The sequence below is a fragment of the Folsomia candida genome, unplaced genomic scaffold, assembly GCF_002217175.1.
Source record: "Folsomia candida strain VU population unplaced genomic scaffold, ASM221717v1 Fcan01_Sc020, whole genome shotgun sequence".
NCBI classification, from domain to species: Eukaryota; Metazoa; Arthropoda; class Collembola; order Entomobryomorpha; family Isotomidae; genus Folsomia; species Folsomia candida.
The window spans coordinates 2,751,335-2,767,452 of record NW_019091212.1 but is presented as its reverse complement, the minus strand read 5'-3'; the positions used below and the strand labels follow the sequence as shown (position 1 = coordinate 2,767,452).

Sequence of the window (16,118 nt, the reverse complement as noted above, 5' to 3'; positions counted from 1 at the left end):
TAAGCGTGTCCATTTCACGCCTTATACTCATCAGGGGACGAGAGATTATTTGTCCTTGTATTTCCGTCACTAAATATTTGCTACCATCATTTCAACTGTTTTATTCCAACCAAAATGACTTAATATTTGTTGCTTATTACTGCTTCTCTTGTTTCTTTTAAAAGTTTTAGATTTGTGAAACAAAATTTTAAATCATTCTTTGATCAATTCAACTATTATTATTAATATTGTTTAGTTTTTAGTCATAGTTTTAGTAGTAGTAATAATAGTAGTAGAAATGGTCCAGGAATAAATTTGTTTCTATCATCTCGTCTAAAAAAAATATTCTGTGTAGCTTTTTACTGAACCGAGACGATTAAGAAGCAGAAAAAAACTAAATATATAAGTGAGTTACGGTTCATATTTTTATGGTTATGATAACATTAATTTAGTACTCTCTCAAGTTTTTTAGTTTGTCGTTGTATAGGATAAGAGACAGTCACACAAGTCTATAACTTCTGTGTACTTTTAACAAATTTGGTCCATATATATTGTCAATTCTTTTAAACATTAGAAATCTAAAAAGAGTATCATTGTTAACTTGATATGAAAAAAAACAACTCCACACAAAAAAAATCAACATTTATAAAATAGAAGCTGTGTGACATCACATTTAAAATTTATCAATTAGACCATTGCAAAAATGTGTTAGCTAAAAAACTAAAACAAAAAAAGTTTTTTTGCGTTGAAATAAAAAAAGAGTGAATAAATTAAGTACAACATTTATTTTGACCAACTAAAGTACAAATAACTTGAACATTTTCTACTTTGTTGGATAACATATAACATTTGTATGCAAACCATAAATGCATATTTAATACTACTAGTCGGAATATTTTTGCAACTAATGACCCCTTCTGGATTTGGTACATTTAATAGAAAGTATTACAAACATAGAAATCAATAGTAAGTAATATTACTGAAAGGTAAAATAAAGGCATATTCATGGTGGTAACAACAATCGTAAGCTATATACTATTCTACTTTATGGAGCGATTCTTCCTCATGGAGTTGAATCAAATGTCGAAGACTCTTTGGGAAGCGTCTTGAATGGCACAAACAACAATTTTAATTTCGTCGCGAGTGAGCAGTCGATTGACGGCCAGCCGGATGCTTGGTTCTGGTACCAAGGCTTCTTGCTTCTCCAAGTAGCTGGGTTGCACTAGAGCAATCTTGTTCACCTCTTTCACCTACGAAAAGTAATGCTCGTCTTATTTTTTATGGATTTTTATAACATTCGTACTACATGAAGATGCAAAAGGGCCAACCGGATTTGTTTGCCGTTACATTTCCTATATCTTCAACATATACAGTAACATGAGAGAGATGCAATGGAACAGACAAAAACTCTGGCCCTTTTGCATCTTCAACGACGATGTGCAAATATAATTTACTTACAATGAGGATTATCCGACTTAATGCTGAACACTTTTCATCCCTGGTAAACTGCACGGAACCATGTAACTTTTTTAAAAGGATATGTTTTACTGGAGAGAGTTCGTGACCACTAACATAAAAATGGTCCAATGCATCAAGGGCTCTATACAATTGTGGAATAATTATGTAGTTTTTGTTCATGTTTTTCAAATTTATTTATTTTTGCTTACTTATGGAAAAACTTGCATTTTTCCTGGAGATCGCGTACCATCAGTGGATTCTTTTCCATCAAACTTAATGACTTGATTCCAACTCCAGCAAGTAAAGGTGGTAAAGAAGCAGAGAAACAGTACCCTATGTAAATGAGAAGAAAAATAAAGTATGACAAACTGTATTTAAAGGAATTGAATTACAGGAAGGAGAGTAAACTAATTTGGCCTTACCAAGACCAGAAATACGCTGATGGTCAACTACAAACGAAGGTCCAACAATAAAACCACCAAAAGCAGACATGGCATGCTCCAAACTTCCACTTATCAAATCAAGATCACGAATCTGAAGAATCAAATTCAGTAAATCAGTAAAAATTAGTAATGGGTAAAATAATAAAAATAAAATTCATTACTGGAACATCAAGATATTCAGTAATTCCACGTCCAGTAGCTCCAAGAACTCCAAATGACAAGGTCTCGTCAACAAAGATACGAACCTTGCTTTTCCTGCACATGGCAGCAATCTCTTTCAACGGACAAATTTCACCAGTTTTTGAATAAATCCCTTCAACTACACAAAAACGGCGAATAGTTTTAGCCTTTTTTGGATTCTGCAACAAAGAAAATAAATTATTATGTTGTATTGACACAATCGTACCACCATTTAGGCAATAATATATCAAAACTTACACTGATATCATATCGTTGCTGATCCTCTAAAAGTTCTTGCAAGTAACTGCAGTCATTATGCCGGAAGTACTTGATTGTACTACGAGATGCCTGGAGTCCTTTTTGAATTGAAAAATTGACTTGCTCGTCCCTGGTAAAAAAAGTTTAATCGTGCAATAAAATACAAATTTGGTTTCCATTATTTTGAAGTTCTCTTACGCAAAAATCACATCGCCAGCTTTGGCATAAGACGGTATAGCACTAGCAATAGTGGAAAATCCATACGAATACAATGCGGTTTCTTCTAATCCAAGAAACTTTGCAATTTTCTCTTCCAATTCCAAGTGCACATCTTTAAAAGTTTCAAAAATCAATAAGCACAAAATGTAATACAAATATTGGCTATTAATTAAACAAACGACTTAAACAAGACATGCCAGTTGTCGGCAAGTAATTTAATGCGTTGTTTTGCAATTTTTCTACTAATAAGCCGTTTCAACCTCCCACAAATGTACATAAACAAACACGTACCAACAGTTCCATAAAAACCTCTAGGTCCACAGGATCCAACACCATACTTTCTAATACACCGTTCCGCTTCTTTATCCAATGCAGGGTCATCCACAAGGCCCAAGTAGTTGTTCGTTGCCAAGTTGAGATATTTGACATTGTTTATCACGATATGCTTTCCTGGCCTACTTTCCACAGACCCCCAGATTTCTGTTATATTGTCTCCTTTACTAAACTCGTCATTGTTCGTTGGCGGAACCAAGGGTTTCGGCTTCCATGCCTTGATGATTTGCTCCTCTTCCTTAAAGGGCACCACACTATATATTTCTCTATGTCCTACATATCCTTAAGTGACAATTTTGACCGAATTACCTCAAATGTGAGAACAATCTTTGCCTCAGGATGTTTCTTCTTCCTCAAAAGCAACCACAAAACCCAGACAATGAGAGCCGTTTCCAAAAGGACGTGATAGCTTGGGAACTACGATAAAATGAGAAAGATGGTCAAGGTAAGTGACTCACCACTGGATAAGTGGAGAAGATATTTAACTATACAAAAAAAGTTATGACTTGTCACTTACGAGAAAGTTGAAAAGTCGAGCCGCGTCCTCAGGGAGGTAAGGGACGACATCCTCAAAGACCATGGTTAAAATACCTATCATCATCAACACCAGCACAGGAGATACTAACCGACTGGGCGGCGGCTGCCCGGTCAGACCAGAAGAGCAGGTAGAAAACTGCAACAACTGCAAGTGAGAAATATATGACTAAACAAACTTATCTTTGATCTGGTCTGGATTATTAGAATGAGTCAGTCTGCGTGTGCTGTGAATTTCGAGCCATGCAGAATTATTATACGGGATTAATCACATATTATACGAGAGGGGAATTGCGGAACATGAATGGCATTTACAAAAATCAGAATCACTTTTATTTGCTATTTGCTACTTATGCTTTATGATCTATGTTGACTGTGAGTGGGCGTCACTATTTCATAAAAGTGAGTCTCAATCCAGTCCATTAAGATTAACTAATTACTCACCTGCCAAAAAGTTGTTGCCAAATAAATTGTGCAAATTCCCCTCCGTATCGCGTGACCGGTTTTCGGGTGTGAGAGCCAGTGAAGGAGTAAGAGATCAGTGTTGGGAAGTTAAACTTGGCATGGCGGGCGTGAAATTTTGCCTCATTTCGCATTACTCCAGCTGCTGCTCGACGCGTTTTTCCACGTGCTTCAAGTTTGGAATTTTTTAAATTATTTTTCAGAAAACGTGAATTATTAATTACAAGGAAATGGAGAAGAGTAAACGACCTAGGAAGACCAAGGTGGGAGGACTGAGCCCCGAGCAAATTGCAATTTTGGCTCGAGAGTGGAATAAATGCAATTTTTGGATTGAATCGAAGCAAAGGTTTTGCCGACTTGATAGGCTATGCAACGAGAAACCCTATTGTGGGGAACATCTTCCTGCCTTTTGTACCGTTGTGAGCCCAGATGGATTTGTAATGGAAAGGATTCCATGTCCGATAGATTCGACACAGTGAGTAATTGGTCACGCTGATTTGAAGTAGTATTTTTATTCGCTTATAAATGTATAACTTTTTTCTTTGTCTTTAGTACTTGTTATAAGCATATGTTGGAGAAGCACTTGAAGAAATGTAACAAAAAACCCCCAGCCATCCTACCACCGTACATTCAGAAAGGTGTCAACTTGGTGACAGATCTTGGATATAAGAAATTTAGCGAAAAGGATTCTCAACAGAGCTGTCGGCTACCGTCTGAAAAAGACAAGGAAGAACGATACAAAAATATCGAAGCAATGAATAGCGAAGATTTTTCTATATTGCTCGAAAAAATCGTATCCGTGCATTGTGAGTTTTGCTTATAAAAATTGATTTATATATCTAATTCGACCTAATAATTGATGAGTTTTCTTTCATAGCTGATAACAAACTAACTCCTAGAGTAGAGTATGGATTGTCGGAATCAGTGGCTGGCGAATTGTGTCGCTCCGACATTGGAGAGAGGGCTGCTAAACATTTGACTCAAATTGCATCTATACTAAATTTACTGGAAGTTTTTGGACTTGTCAGAGATAATACCGCATTTGTCGAGTATGGTGGTGGACGGGGTAAGTTCCAGTTTCAATTCAAAGTGAAATACTAAACAAATTACTGCACCAATTCAATAATAATAATAATTTTCCTACTGTTATTGTAGGCACTGTTACGTTCCATTTGGCTAATTTGGTGAAGGAAAAGCACTTTAATAATTGCAAGTTCTTCGTGATTGACAAAGCTAGTCCCCGGTATAAGCAGGACAACAAATTGGCAGATCTAGGTTTGAATGTTGTAAGAATCAGGTCGGATATTAGCGACGTCCTTGTGGGAGAGTTGCCTGGAATGAACGATCCTACCATTTTAAGGATTGTTGGTGTAACCAAACATTTGTGTGGCGTTGCTACAGGTATGCTGAAGCTGAATAAAATGTATATATGTACAAATGGATGGCTTAATATAGTTATGTTTGCTTTCCCTTAAATCTAGATATGGCCTTGTTCTCATTGTTGTCCGAGACTAGCAATTCTTTGTGTCATATCGTCTCTGGATTTTGTTTCGCTACATGCTGTCATCATAGGTGCAAAGCTAACTCTTATGCTGGAGCATCCTGGTTGCATGAGGTAACTGTAACTTCTTTGTCAAAAAAGTATCAAAATCCAATAAAATATTACTTTTAATTATAGAAAAACTTCACCAATGGCGATATGAATATTATTATGCAAATGTCTTCGTGGGCTACATGTGGAGATCCTGACGGTCGGATAGAAAGCGTCAAACCAATCACAGAATCAACGTTAAAGTAATATTATTTAGTTCCTTATGTTGGTCTCAGGAACAAAATATAATATGCCAAGTTTCGAAATTAACAGATATAAATATGTTTCAGATACTTGAAGAGCATGGAAAATAAAATTCCACTAGTATTTTTCAAAAACACAATTGGGGAATTTGCTAAAGACATCTTGGACAAGGGACGAGCCGATTTTGGGAACCATTCTGTCAGTGGCTCATTAGGTCAGGTGGTACAATTTACGGACATGGCCAACACCATTGAAAATCGTGCTCTTGTGATGTCCCCCTCTTCCAAAAACGAGACTAATGAGACGCGTTGAAATTCGACGCATCATTTATTCTAAGTTGTACTCGCCTTGTATGATATTATTAAAGTTTCCGAGCAGATTAATATTTTGTAATTGAATCAACAGTTAGTGTTGAATGATAACTTACACATACGTATGTAGCTACATTAGTAACTTATTAAAAACTGTCAAGTTATCAGTATTTTGGCAAACTAAAGTTAGTCTTTTTAAAAATTGACCAATTTTATACAAACATTGAAATTGAATAGCATAATCATTTAAACATTGTGAATAAAGTACAGATTTTATTATTTTTATACAAAAACTGGTAACCAAAATAAATAATGTTGACTGATATTTGTGTAAGCTATTTTCTATATAAATTTCTGATGATTTAGTCGTCATTCTCTTCGCTTTCCTCCGAATCTGAATTTACATCGTCCAGACCGAGGTTATTGTCACCAGAGGACGATGATGATGAGTTAGGTCCAATTAAATCACTCTCACTCAGTTCGTCCTCCTCGTCCTGTAAAATACAAGCACTCGTCAGTCAACCATTTCAATATCTCTACTCGAGTAGAACTATGAAGTCTCCATTGAAACCATAATCTCAATTGAACATGAGAGAAATTCCGGAAATGGGAAAGTTATCAGGAAGGAGCTTCTTCTTCCCTCCAACAACGACTTGCCTCTTCCAGCCTGGACTCGTATCTGGGATATTCACAATCAAAGCATTCTACTCCAGCGGAGGAGCAGTAGCAGGTCTGGCACGCCGAGGGAGACGCCGTTCTCGCCACACGATCTCCAAACACGGTGGAAAACATGTTGTCTTGTCGGTTTTGTAACTTTTTGGTCGTGAATATGGATCCTGATATAATCATTTTCATGAAATCATGATATATAATGCATGGCACACAATGTGTGTGTACATACATATTCATAAGTATAAGCTGTATCTTTTAAATAAAATAAGCCAGGAAGGATCATTTCATACTCACCATTCGTCTGGAGTGCGAGTGGAGCACAGTAGCCGAGCAGACTTTTAGGAACTTTCACTTGACGTCTAGAATTGATGTTGGCTTTAAGACCACGGGTGTTGTTATTACTTTGCAGAGAAGGAGCGTCAGCCTTGGTGAACACGGAACCAGTGTCAATACCTTGAGGAGAAAAGTCGTGACAAGGACAACAACAGGGTTAAACGTTCACTATTGAACGATAAGAGGAGATAAGTACGCTGGTGAGAATGCAGGGTTTAAGTACCAAAAATCTTTTTAGCCAGGTTTTTGTTATCCGTGGGAAAGGGCTCGTCCAGGAAGACGTGCAGTGTGGCGCTCTTCTCCACCATTGAATAGTATAAATCGGCATAGTCCACCTGCAAATTATTCGCACATCATCATGCAGTCTAATCAATAAAAACTTGTCATGTAAGTATTTCAAAAACTGTGTCCTTCTTTTTCCACTTTCTCTTATCGAGTTGGTGATATAACATCGGAGAAAGTATGGGAGAAACCAGCATAGTAAAAGGAGGAGGCGACTGCGAGTAACTACAAGAAGGACTCACTCACCGTCGTCATGTCCTGCGGTTGACAAGAGCTGCATGGAAATAGGATCAATGTCTTGCTCGCCCCTGGCCGGAAATTTAGATGCTGCAAAGCAAAGTCGATTCCAGCCAAGATATCCCTGCTTCCATTCGTTCCTGTACGAAACACAATTACAGCCAGCTTGTCAACATTTATTTCCAAAACAAGGGAATAATGGGAGGCTTGGCAGGCAGGCGGAGAAGAAGAGCTCATTCTAATCTCCTCTCTGTTTAAGATCAATGCTTGCTTTCACTCCACTCACTCAGTCTCCGCTCCTCCACAACAATCAAGTGGAGAAAACATTGCTTCCCTTTTCCATGAATGTGCCTCAGCCTCATTCAAACCCGACCACTCACTTATCTTCTCAATTTCTCATGATTCCATCCAACTCGCTACACAAACTATGCAGCAGCAGACGATACGACCAAAGTGAAAGGACTCTGCTTTCTCCACGAGGGCAGACAATACAATAAACAACAAACAAACCTGTTGGTAAACTTGCGAGGTGTTTTCCTACGTTCGAGGCAGTCGTGAACACTTCTTTGGCTTGAACGACGATCCTCGGCTTCTCCAAAACGCCATCTCCCCCGAAAAGCACCACTGCATATCTGTACATACACGCGTAAAACACGCTTTATTAATTTTAATGTGCAGTGCAGGATTTATGCCACATAATAGTTTACGTATGCGTAAATTTTATTATTATTCGCAGGTTATTGTGAACTAATGTGTGAGGATACCTATTTTGCTTGAAGTGGTTCTCTTGAAGCTGCTCTTCAATGTGTTTGGCGAGCGTGTCGATTTTTCGTCTCATCCGAAAAGCCCGATTGCATTCTTTGGCTTCGACAATGAAGACGACGTCGGTGGAGAGAAAGGGTGGACTTCCGGGTGGTGGAGAACTGATCACCTTCATGTCCCGATCCATCATCTCTTCTCCATTCATTTCACACCTGCCAAAAAATATGGCATAATATGTAGATTATAAAATCCGCTACTTTAACTATTACAGATGAAGCATTACAGCAAAAATACGAGTATGATGGTGCTGGTAGTGGTGGCAGTAGTAAATAGTAGTAAGCAGTAGTAAGTAGGCGTTGTGTTTGTGTCTGGTGTCGAGCGAGCCTTATCATCATTAACCTCAACCTCAGGAAAAGACTCGGAAGAAAGTCTCACAAGAGTTATGACTTCCTTTTCCTCAAACGCCACCAACCAGCCATCCAACATTGGATAATTTTGCAAGCTATCCATAATCTGGTCGGGTAACTTTAACTAGTTCGTACCAAATGATAATGATATCGTGCATTTTCACAGAATTTTGGTGTTGGTGAAAGTTTTTCGGTGCATTCCCAAATTTTAAGAGCGAAGAGAGGGAGAGAGAGATAGATAAGCTTGTAGCATTTTGCCCACACACAAAGAAAGCGTCTCACCACTGGCGAACCATGCAAAATCTATTCTACGTACGATCAGGTCTTAAAATACTTAAAAGAGTTAGAAGAATCAAAGTTTCACTTACTTGACGCACATGGACGGAGTTTTGAGGAGGACGCCACCACCGGTCGTGTCCTTGCAGGCCGTTAGGTATGCCATGACGGAGGTGCAGAGATCCGTCCCTTCCTTCCCGACTCCCATCAAACACATCTCGTAGAAGGGATCCGTGTTGACCTGATAAGTATTCCGTTCACTTGTCAACCTAACTATCCTTCTTTTATGCAATAAATGTATGGATAAGCCCTTCCTGCCGTGGCCCTACTGCTGCTGCTCTGTCCCGTTTCTTCTCAAGGATGGCCAACATTCTAATTTTTGCGTCTTACTCACTTTTCTCACAAGCAGCATTCTTCTGGTAAGCCAGAGTTCGTGACATATTTCCCAAATTACAAGTTATAAACTGGATGTCGAACCCCATTACATGTTCTCTCCTTGGGATGGCTTTCTCGAAAAATTGGGTATTTTCAGTGACGTGTTAACGATAACCTGTACATCTCGGGGGAGTCATAATGCCATAATGTCATTGTCTCGGACGGGTCTTAAAAAGTGAAAGTCTTGCATGCATAGCTATATGAGAGAGAGGGGCACTCGTCCCTGTACTAGCAGCAGCAGCAGCAGTAGTACCACTTCTCAACTGCTCTTCGGCCGCTGATTTATTGAACGGTGATCAACAACCGATGGGCAGAATCTATACATCTTCTCCTCTCTTACCGTGGCGAAGCAGGGTTGCAGACTGGACGTGGGGCGACGGTACATCTTTTGGCAGATAGATACAGCTTTGGAGAAAGCACCATCACCACCTTCCTCACGAACAACCACCAAACTTGGGCTGAGTCTTGCATTGCAAGTCGAAGCAACCGTTGTGTCATCACCAAACTGCCACGAGTTGACCACATCCACCAAGTCGAGGTCGCGACGACCTGAGCTCGCAGTTCGGTCCGTGCTATGTTCCTCGTCCATGGTCCCCAACAGACCTCCAACTTTTCGAGAGTACCATCCTGCACATTTATAAATATACTAACAACAGCGGTGGTAGAATTAAGATGCATTTGTGTGCGTGCAGGGTTTAGCAACTTAATTATTAAAGCACAATGGCACGAGGATGAGAGGCTGGTGGATATACCTGAGACATGGAACTGGCAAATGTGGTGGAGAATGTGACATGATACCGTGACCCCTTTCGGACTTTGGACAACAAGTTCCATGTCTTGGAGGAAAGCGCGGAGGTTCGGAGTTTGCAGGGGGAGGTTCAGCAGTTGGTTTCCGCGTTTGGGGTCCCTCAGTCCCTGAAACATTTTTCAAGTCCGAATATAATTTCACACAAGGGTAATATAAGACCTGAGTGTGAAAATTGATTCTCTAATGTAATTGAGGAGAGAAAGCAACACGATCGCAGGTTTCTTGTCGATAAAGAGAGATAAAGAAACCATAACCAACGTTTCCTCAATTCCGGAAACTAAAGTTTAAATGCTTTGAGCACTAAATTGCACCATAAAATTACATTACCTAGAATTCCTAATTAACTATCTTTCCTAATAGATTTTAACAAAAAAAATACATTTTGACTTTCACTCAACGCAATGTACAATTTGCAGAAACGGTAGAATTTCCATAAACATTTACATGCACAAAAATATTTACATGTTACCTTCTGTTCTAAGTCGATCACAATCGTGTTATGCCCTGCTGTGACGAAGATGTTGTGAATCGTCTTATTTTGGGATCGCTGCACTTCCAACGCCACGGAAAAGTTTGCATCCACCAAATCCGCAACCAAGACATAGCTGCAGCTTCCCATTATCGCTGAAGGGAGGCCCAGTTTGAACGAGAGGCCATCGAATGTCGAAATGTACTCGGGAAAAACGATCATTGCGTGCCCTGTGAGATGCAATAAATTCGACTGCATGATCATAAAGTGTGTCAGCCAACTCCACGAGTACTTTACAATTAGACTGACCATCGAACGGGGGCAGCCACGCATAGGGGCCACCCATCGATCTCCACCACTGCTCCTGCACAATCCTTGCCAGGGATGACTTTGACGACCTCAGGACTTCTTGCCACTTGGTGAAGCTCTCATACTCGGGCAACCTCTGAAAGAGTGGTGAAGGCATGTAAATAGCTACGAAATATGCAAATCATCAATGTCTGTCGATTAGTAAATAGAAATTAATAAATCAATAAATAGCCTCCAGAACTGTACATAAAAACGCTAGATCAACACGCATTTGAATTTCGATCAGAATTTCAGGTACGAGAAATATATAAATATGCATAAAATTATAATAATTTCTATCCTGCTAAATGCATTGATTTTATAGTTAGAAAGCAAAAGTCTCTGCGAGAGTTAGTATTTACATACAACTGACTAAATTCACAAGACTATGGACGAAACCATGTTCTACCTGGAAATCCGGAGTCTCATTAAACGCAGCCATTGGCATCGGCAACTTCTGTTGATAACAGTATGTTAATAAAAGTATGTCAAGTCAGAGGAAAGAAAGGAAATTCCGAACCTGTTCCAGACTGATGATCCCCTTATCAGAGTCAAAAATGAATTTAGTTTTGGCACTTTGGTGGCGAGCAGATGCTTGGAGAACGGTTTGTGAGTACAAGTTGGAGCCTTGAGTGTAGAGAAGGACAAGGATCTCTTGAATCGTCTCGTCCAGGTTGGTGTACTCTACCAGCCAACTTATCTGAATAATAATTGCATCTTCCATTACTTACTCCTTCCTAGGCACCATCCCACGCACCAAAAATAGTAAAATAAAGGTTGAGACTGTCATTTGTCTCACCTTGGCCATCATCTCATCCACCCGAATTCGCACCAGTTGGGCAACCTCCAGCCCTTTCACCTCCTCCCACAAGGAAGCAACCCAGGCCGGCCCCACCCTCCAAACAGGAACTGGTGAAAATAAATAAATATGGATCAAAAAAATCAGGCCGTGCTCAGGGTAAGCAGGAATGGCCATCATCATAGAGATGTAGGTATGCATAATGGGGAGCGACCTGCTTATTCCTTCCTCCCTCTCTGCTGCCCATAATGAGTAAAGAGAGCGGAGCACCACCACGCCGGATGTCTCTAATGATTACTTTACAGAATTTTCACTCACCCAAGTCATCCATCTCACTCAATTTGCGAGCAAGGAAACTTTTTAACATCCCGTAAAATTTCTTGATATTGGCAACCGCATCATTTTTAGAGATATCCCGATACAGATCGTCCACATCACGAGCCAACTTTTGGTAGTATTGGGATTTCATTACCTCCTCCTTCCTCTCGTACAGGATTTCTGCGCACAACAACAAAGCTACCAAGTCACACAACTTCTACGACTACATACGCTTACCACATATTTACCATCGACTATATCTGGATAGATAGCCAGCAAATAAGGAGCAAACCACCACCACCGTCTAATATCTACTTTCTCTTCTCCCACTTTCTCATCACATTATCCCCCCGTCTTCTCGTCTCCCCAATTACGGAGGAATCAGTTTCCTCATTTCTTATTCACTTTTACGCTCCTGCTAATCGGTCATTCAAGCAAATGGATAGGATACTTAAACACGTGCACATGAGACTCGCATAAAATAAAATCCTGGGCCAGATGGGCTGCAAGGAACAACAAGACTCCGCTATTGAGTGTCACCCTTTGATTCGGATGGCTAAGGTGAATACGATAAAAAGACACTAATATTCATCGTCCTCCTCCTCATTGTTGTTGTTCCGTCGTAGATACGTGTCAAAGATCAGCACAAGACACAGCAGGGCAGTAAAAAAAGCAGGTAATGTGTCTGCGTAAAGTCAGTCCATGATTATTTCGGGGAAGAGAGTTTAACTGTCCCGAAAAAGAGTCCAATCTTGGGTGTTGATGTTGTGCTTGGGTTTCGTACCAGCCACGCGTCTCCTTTCTTCTTCCCCCGAATGTACAGACTATGATTATGATTATGATTATTGCTATTGTTGTTCCAAAGTGGCTGTTTCTCCTCCTCTCGTCCGTCTGACTTCATGAAGGCTGGGTCAGATTGGGCATTATTTTCTGCCATTCGAGTAAGTAAGGGATGAACGAACGAGAGCTTGCTGGATGGCTCAGAATGTTCACCACATTACATGTACTCATATGAATACGAGGTCACAAATTATACAATTCCTTAAATATTGTGTCCCAGTAGGTTTTCACCCATTTTCGTGATAAATTTTAGGCATTTGCAAAGGTTACGCAGTCCGTATCATATCTTATGGGGCGTTTTTTATGCGAAGTTTCCTTAAAGAGTGATAAGGTTCCAGATAATCTGAGGAAGAAGTACTGATTTCACAAGCCGACGTAATGCAAGCGACTCAAACATAATCCTGCGACAAAGTGTCATGAAAACCCCATTATAATTTTATGTAACAGTCCATTGTTGTGCAGCTACGAATATGATTACGGTGTAAGATGTTGGTTGATGTAATACATGCAAATAGCATCGCGAGTAGATATTTATGTAAGAATACATGTATACGTATGCATAATAGATGGTGGTAGTAGGCATATAGCTGAGTCAGTAGTTGAGATAAATTCATACCTGTCATCTTCACAATGAAGTCGTAGACAAAGGTTTCAATTTGGTGGAGATGTGTCAAAATTTGAGGTTGGTATCGTTGCATAATTTTACTGATTTCTCCCAGAAGCGAGGACACGAGGGTTGACAGGCTTTGGTAGATTGCCTCTCCAACCTTCACAACGAACCCGATGCTCTTCACGACAAAAAATCAAGGAAAAAGTACATTACATAAAAAAAAATCCATACCCAAACATAGGTTCATTTCATGGTCATGATTTTCACATCGACATTATTCCGCAGACAAACCCAAGTAGCACAAATGTTGCAAAGGAGCCTAACTAGGAAACGGATAATTACTACAGTTTTACACAGCCAAGAAAGGTGTGTGTTTGTTTGAGTAAACGGAAATAATAATAATTTTGCAAAGGAAATTTACCAAGAGCTGAAAACTAGCTCTTCTTGAGTTTGCCGACGACTAAACTAAACTCACGTAATAACAAAGGACGTAAAGCTTCTCTTTTATCTCGGTGAATGATACGAGCGAGGCAAGACTGGCCCACGGATTCGCGGTGTAATTCTCCCAAGCTGCTGCTAATTGGTGGCAGACTTCTTTAATCTGGAACAGATTCATGCACAATCACAATCACTCCACACCCAACCAACTAGCTCATCTCAAATACGCGGCGGCAACTGCTTCGGGAGGGAGAAAGCAACTCACGGATTCTACAATGTACACGACAGCCGCCTCGAGAGCTTGGTAGGAATCGCTCGTCAACTCTTCTCGATATGTTCCCAGCTTTTCCCAAATCTCGGACGCTCTGCAATTAGGACGAGTTTGATTTATTGGGGGGAAATCTCGATCGCCTGGATACCGCATCGGATGCTATCGTGTAAACCAGCTTGTGCAGAATTATTATTGACGTGCTACTAGTCAAGATGACGGGTTATAAATGATACATGGAAATCCGTACGTAACGCGTGATGGAGACGATTATATAAGACATGAGGAGTAAGAGTCGACTTTTTGCTCTCTTTTTACCTCATGGAGATTTCCTCCAGAAATAATTGAGTGTAGCCGAGAACGTCTTGCACGTAGAACTCATTGAGGGTGTACATCTCCTCCAAGAAAAATTGAAGGGCTGCAATATATATGAATAAATGAGTAATAAATTCAATAAATTCATAGGGCTGCATATTGAAGAATTAATTTTAATTCAATGAAATGAAATGTGTAAAGCGACAATGCAAGTTCTCTCCACCATAACCTCTCGACTTGACCTCTCACTCGTTTTCATCCCATTTTCTCTCACGCTTTTCCCATCCTTTCCTCCCGTTCGAGTCAAAATATCGTTACAAAGCCACAAATAAAAATCTTACCTGCAGAGTCATTCCGGAAATCACATTGTTCTCTGAAAGCCACAAGAGAGCCAGAAAATGAAAAGTTTGTTTTTACTCGCCCGGATTTCTCCTCTCTCTCCTCGCTTCGCCCGCAATCTTCTTCAACCTCTCCACTTTTACACACATTTTTGCACTAAGTAAGCTAAAATGGTGGGGATGGCGAGGAGGCAAGGATATAGATAACACGAGGAATCATCATGAAAGATGGCTAATCTTCCTACTGTTGGTTGCCTGCTCTCTTGGTCTTGATTTTCTCTCACTTTCTCCCTTTTCTCTTTTTCCACGGAGGAGAGAGAAGCATATGAAGTATGTCTTACGTGAGTTCGCTCCAAAATGGTTCAAGGTTTCCTTTCGCATCATCCCACCACGCGGAGGCTACTTCCCAGGCATCTGTCTTCACGGAGGCCTTCCACTGCTCACCTTTCGCAGCGGCGAACGTCTTCAACTTCTTGGACAGCGTTTGGACGGACGTCTGTCGGAAGAAGTGATGATATATGTATGTATTTAGAGTAGGGGTCACATTTAACACGAGCCATGTGTACATATATACTAAGAAATGCATGCAGTTGTGGTGTACTAGCCTCAAGTTCGGAATACAGTTCGGGTCGCCATTTCAGCCTGGACGTGATGAGACGGGAATGGTTCAATCGCAAAAAGTAGTTGATATCCGAAAAGCGAAAATTTTCAACGCTTTGCGAAATGTCAAAGATGACGTTTCTCGCGTCAATCACGCCACCTTCGGCGTACACTCCGTCGGAGAAGTCTGTTTCAAAAACAGTTTTTTTCTGTGTGTTAGGAGAGGAAAAAGGGTAGACTTGCATTGTTTTGATTTTTGTGTGTCACCTTTTCCATGGATGAGATAGGTTTTGAAATAGGGTCGGTTCAAGTCGAGACTAAATTTGGCTTGAGGGTTTGGGTCGACCCCGGAAATGTTGGCCTCTCCAGAGAACTCGACAAGTTTGGAGTGGCCGGGAGGGAGAATGTGGCCTTTGAGAATAAAGTAGTCTTCCGGGTCAAGGAGCTATAGATGGATGGTTGGAGAGAGAGAGAGAGAAAGAGAGGAAAAAATGGTGTAAATTCAGTGTTGCTTGCGATGATGATGATCATCATTGCTTTCAACTTTCACTCTCCACTCATTGAAATGCATGGTGGTGGTGGTGGTATACG

General features: G+C 40.3%; 3 protein-coding genes across 4 annotated transcripts; 1 reads left to right on the top strand and 2 right to left on the bottom strand.

Moving 5' to 3' along the window:
• Window positions 1-411: 411 nt before the first annotated feature.
• Window positions 412-3,981, bottom strand: LOC110858264 (serine palmitoyltransferase 1). The gene is made up of 11 exons (XM_022106961.2): window positions 3,849-3,981; window positions 3,388-3,552; window positions 3,180-3,287; window positions 2,829-3,108; window positions 2,517-2,649; window positions 2,319-2,448; window positions 2,042-2,239; window positions 1,860-1,971; window positions 1,647-1,770; window positions 1,438-1,579; window positions 412-1,229 (listed from the first exon to the last, which is right to left on the bottom strand). The coding sequence occupies exons 2-11, from the start codon at window positions 3,469-3,471 to the stop codon at window positions 1,056-1,058; spliced, it is 1,485 nt and encodes a 494-aa protein (XP_021962653.1). The 5' UTR covers window positions 3,472-3,552; window positions 3,849-3,981; the 3' UTR covers window positions 412-1,055.
• Window positions 3,982-4,061: 80 nt separating this feature from the next.
• LOC110858111 (tRNA:m(4)X modification enzyme TRM13 homolog) lies at window positions 4,062-6,259 on the top strand. Its single transcript, XM_022106779.2, has 7 exons — window positions 4,062-4,341; window positions 4,419-4,672; window positions 4,744-4,932; window positions 5,022-5,267; window positions 5,348-5,481; window positions 5,545-5,660; window positions 5,748-6,259. Exons 1-7 carry the CDS (start codon window positions 4,097-4,099, stop codon window positions 5,971-5,973), a joined length of 1,410 nt encoding a protein of 469 aa, XP_021962471.1. The 5' UTR covers window positions 4,062-4,096; the 3' UTR covers window positions 5,974-6,259.
• Window positions 6,226-14,017, bottom strand: LOC110858230 (apolipophorins). 2 transcript variants are annotated; one of them, XM_035858437.1, is made up of 17 exons: window positions 13,575-14,017; window positions 12,119-12,298; window positions 11,801-11,910; window positions 11,522-11,701; window positions 11,411-11,458; window positions 10,963-11,098; window positions 10,654-10,883; window positions 10,129-10,291; window positions 9,717-10,003; window positions 9,034-9,182; window positions 8,261-8,470; window positions 8,007-8,128; window positions 7,506-7,636; window positions 7,201-7,312; window positions 6,939-7,097; window positions 6,630-6,808; window positions 6,226-6,466 (listed from the first exon to the last, which is right to left on the bottom strand). In XM_035858437.1, exons 1-17 carry the CDS (start codon window positions 13,654-13,656, stop codon window positions 6,335-6,337), a joined length of 2,610 nt encoding a protein of 869 aa, XP_035714330.1. In that variant the 5' UTR covers window positions 13,657-14,017; the 3' UTR covers window positions 6,226-6,334. The 2 variants fall into 2 exon arrangements, with proteins under 2 accessions (XP_035714330.1, XP_035714331.1); XM_035858438.1 differs by lacking the exon at window positions 13,575-14,017 and adding an exon at window positions 12,367-13,313.
• Between the last annotated feature and the right edge of the window lie 2,101 nt (window positions 14,018-16,118).

Coding starts and splice junctions, on each gene's coding strand:
- LOC110858264 (XM_022106961.2), bottom strand. CDS start 3,471: ATGATGATAGGTATTTTAACCATGGTCTTTGAGGATGTCGTCCCTTAC. Junction 3,288..3,387: donor CTCGACTTTTCAACTTTCTC/GTAAGTGACAAG, acceptor ATTTTATCGTAG/TTCCCAAGCTATCACGTCCT. Junction 2,449..2,516: donor GCTGGCGATGTGATTTTTGC/GTAAGAGAACTT, acceptor TTTTTTTACCAG/GGACGAGCAAGTCAATTTTT.
- LOC110858111 (XM_022106779.2), top strand. CDS start 4,097: ATGGAGAAGAGTAAACGACCTAGGAAGACCAAGGTGGGAGGACTGAGC. Junction 4,342..4,418: donor TGTCCGATAGATTCGACACA/GTGAGTAATTGG, acceptor CTTTGTCTTTAG/TACTTGTTATAAGCATATGT. Junction 4,673..4,743: donor AAAAATCGTATCCGTGCATT/GTGAGTTTTGCT, acceptor TTTCTTTCATAG/CTGATAACAAACTAACTCCT.
- LOC110858230 (XM_035858437.1), bottom strand. CDS start 13,656: ATGCAACGATACCAACCTCAAATTTTGACACATCTCCACCAAATTGAA. Junction 11,911..12,118: donor GAGTGAGATGGATGACTTGG/GTGAGTGAAAAT, acceptor TATTTTCACCAG/TTCCTGTTTGGAGGGTGGGG. Junction 10,884..10,962: donor GTGGCTGCCCCCGTTCGATG/GTCAGTCTAATT, acceptor TGCATCTCACAG/GGCACGCAATGATCGTTTTT.